This window comes from Corvus hawaiiensis, chromosome Z (genome assembly GCF_020740725.1).
Source record: "Corvus hawaiiensis isolate bCorHaw1 chromosome Z, bCorHaw1.pri.cur, whole genome shotgun sequence".
Lineage (NCBI taxonomy): Eukaryota > Metazoa > Chordata > Aves > Passeriformes > Corvidae > Corvus > Corvus hawaiiensis.
This window is the reverse complement of record NC_063255.1, coordinates 44,524,341-44,533,020: the sequence shown is the minus strand read 5'-3', so window position 1 is coordinate 44,533,020 and position 8,680 is coordinate 44,524,341. Positions and strand designations below refer to the sequence as shown.

General features: G+C 43.7%; 1 protein-coding gene across 3 annotated transcripts in view; it reads left to right on the top strand.

The window, feature by feature from the left end:
- TEK (TEK receptor tyrosine kinase) overlaps positions 1-8,680 on the top strand; it is a 53,356-nt gene that overhangs the window by 29,826 nt on the left and 14,850 nt on the right. For all 3 annotated transcript variants that reach the window (XM_048292268.1, XM_048292267.1, XM_048292266.1), the window contains exons 4-9: positions 1,214-1,366; positions 2,201-2,332; positions 3,501-3,641; positions 3,841-3,969; positions 4,935-5,089; positions 5,347-5,488. In XM_048292268.1, coding sequence (XP_048148225.1) covers positions 1,214-1,366; positions 2,201-2,332; positions 3,501-3,641; positions 3,841-3,969; positions 4,935-5,089; positions 5,347-5,488 — 852 coding nt within the window. The remainder of the gene's footprint in view (positions 1-1,213; positions 1,367-2,200; positions 2,333-3,500; positions 3,642-3,840; positions 3,970-4,934; positions 5,090-5,346; positions 5,489-8,680) is intronic.

Genomic DNA, 8,680 nt, shown 5'->3' with positions numbered 1-8,680 from the left:
AAGTTGGGATTTGCAGCCTGGAGAAGAGAAGTCCACAGGGAGACCTCTACTGCAGCCTTCCAGTACCTGATGGGAGCTGAAGGAAACCTAGAGAGGGACTTTTGACAGTGACAAGACAATGGGGAATGGCTTTAATCTGAAAAAGGGTTGGTTTAGATCAGATACAAGAAAGAAATTCTTGTATCTGACTGTACTAAGTCACTGGAACAGGCTGCCCATAGAAGTGTTTGTTGCTCCATCGCTGGAAGTGTTGAAGGCCAGGTTGGGATGGGGCCCTGAGGAACATGATCTAGTGCAAGGTGTCCCTGCCCATGGTAGGGGGCTCAAAAGTAGATGATCTTTCAGGTTCCTTCGAACTCAAGCTATTTTAATGAGTCCCATACAGACATGCAGTACTCATAAAGTCACAGTTGTGCTGTGTGGGTTTGTTGGTGGATGACTTTGTTTGTACAGTGTGGATGAGCATGTGCGCAGTATTTTAGTGAGAGCTGGCTGAACCTGGCATTGACCGACTGCAGTAGCCTTCCTCTAACAGACTGGAGTGGAAATACTCCAAGGGGTCCTGGAGTTCAATGGATGCAGCTTCTCTTTGACAGCAACCAATGTTCAGATGTTGTTACTTGGTGATCCAGAGGGCAGGAAGAAGACAAAATACTTTTGCCTTATTTAGCAAACATGTATGACCAAGTACAGCAAAGCTAGAATAAAATTAACAGGCTTTTTGGTGAAAAAACCTAGAAGAGAGAGAAATATGTTAAGTCTGGGAAGAAAAGATAAAGCTATGCTGAGTTCTTCCTGCTTTGGTCTCCTAAGTAAATCTTTGTGCTAGACAGATTAAATTGGACCTGGCTGGCATTTGCTCTTCAACTCCAGTCACTCTAGAATCCTTATGGATTGTTATCCCTCATTTCAGAAAAGACCAAGAAACAAAATGAACACCTTTAACCACTAGGCTCTTAGCAAAGCTGAATGTGAAGTTGTTTGTTCTGTTTATCTACTAAATGTCCTCAAGATCTATCTTTCCTCTACTTGCACCTCTCCAATTATGAAAAACCAGTATAGCTAAAGAGTTGTCAGAAAATTCATAATTAATACATTGATTCTGCTGTTTAGCTTGCCCCACCTGTACTTACTCAGTAACCAATGCAAACGAATTTCTTTATTTAGAGGGTGAATGACGTCTGTCTGTGGTATCTGTGTGCTCCTTCCTCAGGTTCCTTCATCCACTCTGTGCCCAGGCATGAAGTGCCAGGAGAACTGGAAGTTTCCTATCCTCAAGTTCAACCACAGGATGCAGGGGTTTACTCTGCCAGATATATAGGAGGAAACCTTTTTACTTCTGCTTACACAAGGCTTATTGTTAGACGTAAGTTCCATTAGTGTGTGTTGATGATTAAATGTTAAAAGTCAAAATGAATCTGAAATGAAACCAGAATCTTTCTTGACGTATGCTGCCATCAGATTATGTCAGAAGAAAGTTTTACCCAAGAGTCTTTGGTATGAACTGATATTGATGTCAACAGCTGAGAGAGAAAAAAACCCATCAGATTTAAGTTCAACTCATCCTAGCTATTGCCAGGACAGCTAGCTCTTTTCTCAGTATCTCAGCTTTTCAAACACCAAGAATGAATGAAGAAGGTAATTCTTCACTGGGTCTCCCTGTTCCCTGTGGTGGGTTCTATCCAAACCTCATTCATCCTAAGGTTCATCATCTTTAGCATACATTATTATAACTTCACAAACTACCTTAGCTTTAGTTAGCTCTTAAGGTTCACTTCCTACTGGATGAAAGAATGAGTTAGGATATTTTCCATTAAGTATTCTACAAACTTTGCTGCTCATGCTGCTGTGTCCATCAGATATAAAGAAAATTATATTCTGTTAACTTGGGTAGAAATATAAAATTCATGTGAAAAAATAGATAGCTGTTCAAATATCTCACACTGTAGAGAAAATATTTATGACGGTAACACACATTTCACTCATGAATATCCACAAGATGCTTCCAGAATTTGTGAATGAATGGATTTTGAAGCTACTGCTACCTTACTAACTACAGTTGTCCGGCTGGCTGGAGTATGGGGGTCCATATAGATTGTACTTTTATGTGTTTTATTGTTTGCCCTAAAAAGAATATTACAACTGGATGGGTTACTGAATAAGAAGACAACAAATATGTCATTATATTTTTCCATAAAAGGATGTGAAGCTGAGAAATGGGGCCCTTCCTGTAGCTTCCACTGCCCTTCCTGCACGAACAATGGCATTTGTCATGAAGATACTGGAGAATGCATCTGTCCTCCAGGTTTTATGGGAAAAACATGTGAGAAAGGTAAGTAAATAATATTTTCAGTGATTCCTTATTAATTTGTTCTCAGTAACAGAAACTGGCATATTATTGAGGGAAGCATCATATGGAGTAGCCCGGTTTTACTCTTGAAAGCTACAGCATTTACAGCTGGTGGTAGAGACAGAACAGAGTTGGGTGAGATGAACCCTGAATTCTGTTCTGGCTGTTCTTGCAGTTGTGATTTAATTTCTCTCTTTCTTTCTTCTCCTAGTAGAGACTATGTTGGTAGGGAAGATGAATGTTTCCAACACTTCCTGATCAATATGCACTTGGACAGTATGCCACCTAATATCTTCTAGGCTTCTTTTCTCACAAAAAGCTGGACCAGATGATCTTTTGAGGTCACTTTCAATCTGTGCTGTCCTATGATTCCCTTGAAATGAGTACACTCAGTGCTGCTGACTAACTTAAATGCGTGGTGGTACAGAACATCTTAAGGATACATTGGCACTAGGAAATTGCCACAGGTTCCCTGGCTGCTTCTGAAGAAGCTGCTAATGTGCTCACAGGGTGCTTTGTCCCTGTAGGGACATCAATAGTGTATGTCTGTTTGTGCAAATCTGCATCTGTGGCAATTAGCTTGGATTCTGGAAAAGTTAGAGCTGGCATCACATTGCTTTGACTTCTCCAAGCAACTTTTGGGTTCATTGCTAAATATGTATCCTTTTACTTTATTTAATTGTAGCGAAAATACTAGAGCTAAACTGTTGGAATAGTTGACACCCAAACCACTCTAGCATAGCACTGATCTTATCATAAAAGCAGAAACCTTGTCATCAGCAGTTTCGCATGCATTCACTGCTAAGAAGAATATTTGGTTTTCATGGTGCTGCTTGTCCATTTTATATTAAAAAGGCTTATAAAGAGAATTTATTGCTGAATCTCTGTCCCCACAGATCTAAAGCAAGGGTGCTTGGCTGACAGATCTGCACAGTGAGAAAATTTTTTGTTTCTGCTGCCTGTACTTGACTATCAGAACAGCTGTGGCTTAAGTTGCTATGGTTGTTAATATATCTAGTATTTGAATGATCAAAGTGTTATTTTTACTTTAAATTCATGTTTTCTCTTGTCTAAGGCTGTATCATTAGAAGCACTAGCTCTTTTGCAGACAATGCTATTGGGTTATTCTTTCCCTCTCTCCCTTCAACAGCTTGTGGAGCCAACACATTTGGCAAAACATGTGAAGAGACCTGTAAAGAAAATTATGGCTGCAGAAACTATATGTTCTGTCTACCAGATCCATATGGTTGTTCTTGTGCTACAGGATGGATGGGACTGGAATGTGATAAAGGTATAGTTAAAAAAAAAAAAAGAATGGAGGGGGTCCTTAATGTTCTGCACACAGGAAATACAGAAGGAAACCAAAAGAGGAGAATAATAGATGGTATTTTTTACAGTCATCTAAAATGATTTTTTCAGTAATGAGATTGAAAAATAATGGAACATATTTTATAGTACCTTTGCACTAACTGCAACATCTGTACTTGCAGAATGCAAACCTGGGTTTTATGGGTCAGATTGCAAACTCAAATGTAATTGTCACAATCGAGGAACATGTGACAGATTTAAGGGCTGCATCTGCTCCTTTGGATGGCATGGTCTGCAATGTGAAAAAAAAGGTAAAGAAAAGTAGTAAATGGTTGTTTCCAGTGTAACTGAAACAGATATTAATGCTGGTACAGCATTACTGCTCCAGGCTGGTATTCTTGCTCTGCCCACTACTTTCCAGGGGCCCAGACACTTCTGTACAGCCTTATTGCAATACAGTATTTTTAAGCCTCTGACCTATATGTTGCATTTAATCTGATTTTGCTTTCATTAGAGGTAGATTTTCAAGCTTTACTCCATCGGGCTTGACTGATCTTAACATCAATCCCTGACAAAAGTTGCACATCCAGCCTTTTATATAATCTCATGGTATTTTACCATTACCTCCCTCTTATTTGTCTGCATACATTCCTATACCATCACTTTCATGACCTGAAAGTGATGACTGAGACACTAATACAACACCAGAGTTTGAAACTGCTCTGTCTCTCTGAGAGAAAGTAAAGTTTGCAAAGCTGAACATACCTTGTCTCATTGGATTCAGGCAAGGTGATCCGTAAGATGCACTCAGCATTTATTATTTTAGCTGGATAAATAAAGTGATAAATCCACTGATGATTTGTAAAACTTTACAAGAACAAAAACAAATAGAGAAGTAAGACTGTGATCCAACCAGCCAAACTATACTGTTGTGATCTGACTGGTCTTACAAACAGATTAAATAGAGAGCAAGTACGTACTGTAGGTCAGAACAAAATGTGTACATGATTTTGCCATGGCTAGACTGTTTGTACTTAAAATGTCAGCAAGGAAGAGAGGAGAAGATTCACAAAAAGAAAGAAGAGTGAACACAGGGCTCATTCCTTCTCACATTATATATAAAATGATGTAAAAAATGTTGACTTTGCTAAGCATGATTCTTGCATATGCCCACGTGAGGGAAGGCAGAGCCAGACACCCACACTGCCTGCACACCTAAACCCATCTTTTTAAATGTCTGTTTGAAGGGTGATGTAGTACTATATATCTTCTGTAGGTTCAGCAGATTTTTCGCCTCAGATAGTAAATTTACTAGATCCTGTGGAACTCAATTCTGGCGTCGAGTTCAAGCCATTTTGTATAGCAACTGGGATGCCACTTCCTAAATCTGAAGAATTCAAACTCTTGAAACAAGATGGAACTGTCCTAAGGGTAGGCTCCTGATCAATTGCTTTCTTCTGTTTCCAATGTTTTTATTGACTTTACCTGAAGTGAATGCATACTATGGTTTTCAAGCATAATATGAAATTTTGGTATTCTGAGATACCCCATGAAGTTCTCAGCATATATGAAAATATGGTGTTGACCATTATAGATGCTTTTTATAGATATTGCTAAACTCAAAGTATCATCGGAATACTCCAAAATGCCCAAATTTTTCAGGTCCTGTACATCTTTTGTCATTTCAGCCTGATGAAATTTCTACCAGTAATCGTTCTGAAGCCATGTTTAGAATTAATCGAATCCTGCCCGGTGATACAGGAACTTGGGTTTGCAGTGTACAGACAGTAGCAGGAATGGCAGAGAAACCATTTCAAGTTACAGTCAAAGGTAAAAGCAAGAATTTCTTCAAGTGCCTTTGTCTCTCTAATTTTAAGCACAACTTTATACTCTAGCATGGCTGAGCTTTCTGTTCTCTGCACTGCCGAAAAATGCCTTGTCTCTGTTTTGGAGACAGAACTTCAGGAGGAAACACTCCACAGTGAGTGTCTCCTCCAAAGGGAAAAGGGCCGCCCCTTTTCCTCCACCAATAAGACAAGTGGGTCACGGCAAACTAAAATGGAGAAAACAGTTTATTAACACACAAACAAAACAGGGTAGAACAGAAAAAACCCAAAAAACTCAAAATACAACAAATTCCCGGAGAGGGAACAGACATGCAGGCTCGGACTGGCTGGGGCCACCCTGCGGGCCTGCCGGGGCCACCTGCAGGCTCCCCGGACCGGCGAGGAGGGAAGGGAGGCAGTGAGGCAAGGGGAAGGAAAGGGAAAAAGAGCAAGATAAAAAAACCCAACAGAACCTTTCTCCCACTAGCTGGAACACAAAGGAAACCCAAAGAGCAGCACAGCACTCCTGGTGCACTCCCTCCCGAGCCCCCAGAGCCCCCGAGCCGCTGGGCCCGGCCGTTCGCCTGCCCCGCACTCGGTCCTGTGGCCCCGGCCCCGGGTCCAGCTCAAAGAAACAGCGCCTTGGGCATGGAGCAGATGGGTAAGGAATAAAGCGGCTTCATAACATCACCCCAGGACATTCCACCCCTTATTCCATACTGTCTGCTCAATGCCCAAATTAATACATTTCAACTTTAAACATAAACATTTATACATATATGTACAGCTACGAATTGGATCTCTCGGACAGGTCCCTTGACTTTGTTCTTTTTGATGGCAAAGCCAGCTTCCAGGAGAATGTGGATGATCTTCTTTCCTTTCCCAAATACCTCTGATGCCATGTTCCCCCACACAATGATGTCATCAATGTATTGCAGATGTTCTGGAGCCTCACCCTTTTCCAGTGCAGTCTGGATCAGTCCATGGCAGATGGTGGGACTGTGCTTCCACCCCTGGGGCAGTCGGTTCCAGGTGTACTGCACGCCCCTCCAGGTGAAGGCAAACTGAGGCCTGCACTCTGCTGCCAGAGGAATGGAGAAAAATGCATTGGCAATGTCAATAGTGGCGTACCACTTTGCTGCTTTGGACTCCAGCTCATATTGGAGCCCCAACATGTCTGGCACTGCAGCGCTCTGCGGTGGAGTCACTTCATTCAAGCCACAATAGTCCACAGTCAATCTCTGTTCCCCTTCTGACTTGTGCACAGGCCAGATGGGGCTGTTGAAGGGTGAGTGGGTCTTGCTGACCACCCCTTGGCTCTCCAGCTCACAAATCATCTTGTGGATGGGAATCACAGTGTCTCGATTTGTCCGGTACTGCCAGCGGTGCACTGTCGAGGTGGCAATTGGCACTCGCTGCTCTTCTACCTTCAGGAGTGACTGCAGAAGGATTCTCCATCAGCCCAGGCAAGGTGTTCAATTGCTGAATGCCCTCTGCCTCCACAGCAGCTATTCCAAAGGCCCACCTGAGTCCCTTCAGGTCTTTCCTTCCTCCAGAGGAAGTCTATGCCCAGAATGCATGGGGCCCCTGAGTGTTTCTTCTACTCTTGTCCAGTTAGGCTCATGTCGGCTTCGAGCAGTGTCAACTGCTGCGATCCACCTGTTACTCCAGAAGTAGAAACTGGTTCTGTCCCCACATGTCTCGATGGAATCAATTTGCACTGCGCGCCCGTGTCAACCAAGGCTTCGTATCTCTGTGGTTCTGATGTGCCAGGCCATCGAACCCACACTGTCCAAAAGACGTGATTTTCCCTGGCCTCTACCTGGCTAGAGGCAGGGCCCCTCTAGTCCTGGTTATCATTCCAAACTCTAGCTACTTCTCTTTGGTGGAACTCCCTCTCTGAGCATTACCATCCTTCAATTCATGCACCCGTGACGCCAGGACAGAAGTTGGTTTTCCATCCCACCTCCTCATGTCTTCCCCACTGTCACACAGGAAGAACCATAGTTCAGCTCTTGGGGTGTACCCTCTCTCCCTAGCCATGGGACGTCTGCTTCTGGTAACAGGGCCTCTGGTCTGCACTGATGCAATTTGGAGCAGGCCCTCTTTCAGCTCCTTCCCGAGTTTCTGATGAGTCTTGTCCATCCTATCTTCCATCTTCTGTATGGTCTCTGACAGACTCTTTTCCACAGCTGCGATTCTTGCTTGTGTTGGGCCACGCACAGTGTCTGCATACGCCCGGAGCCTCCTCACCATAGAACTCACTGTCTCATCCCCATCATTCCATGTCATCACTGCTAAAGCAGGGGCATATTCTGGTGGCGTGTGTTGTGCAAGTTTCAGCCACATCACCGGTGTGCATTTTACCATGTCAGGGCTCCTAATTGCTTGGTCATCTGAGAACACGATCTCTATCACTGCCAGTTCTCTCAGGCATTGAATCCCTTGTTCCATGTCTTCCAGGGGTTTAGCTGCAGCTGGAGATCTTCCTGGCACAGATATATTTCCTTCACCCTCCTTAAGAGCCGTGTCCAGAGATTGAGAGCTTCAGGGCCCCTTGTCATCCCTTGGTCGATACTTAAATCATGTGACAGGGATCCCAAATGCCTCGCTTCAGTGCCATCCAGAATTGTACCATCGCCTGCAGCATCCCAGATCCGGACCATCCAACTTAATCTAGTTTCATCAGGCCGTCGGGTGTAATCCTTCCTCAGGGTACAAAGGCTCTCTATGGACAGGGACTCTGTGATGATTTCAGGTTCCAATTCCTCTGCTGGCTGTGAAGGTCCTGGCTGCCCTTCATTATCCACCGGGTGAATGGATTTGGCTTTGTGTTTCTTTCTCTGGACAGGGGCAATTGTTACTGGTTTAGGCTCCCCATCTGCTTTAGCTGCAGCCAGAGTGATTGGGGTGTCTGCTGGCTTATTCTCCTGCTCCTCTGGCTGCATCTTTTGCCCTACAGTATCCAGCAGTGTGCAGTAAGCGTTAGCTGGGACCCAGCACATGGCAATGAGCTTTTCCTTTCCATCAGTGTTGTTATTGCAGCTTTCCTTCAGATACTTCCCCACCTCAGCTGGATTCTGAATTTGTTCAAGGGGGAAGTTCCAGGCTACTGGGTCAGAAAACTGCTTCAGGGTCTGGCCTATGTCCTCCCATACCCCATAGCACTTAGGATTTTCCACAACTGGGGCAGGTG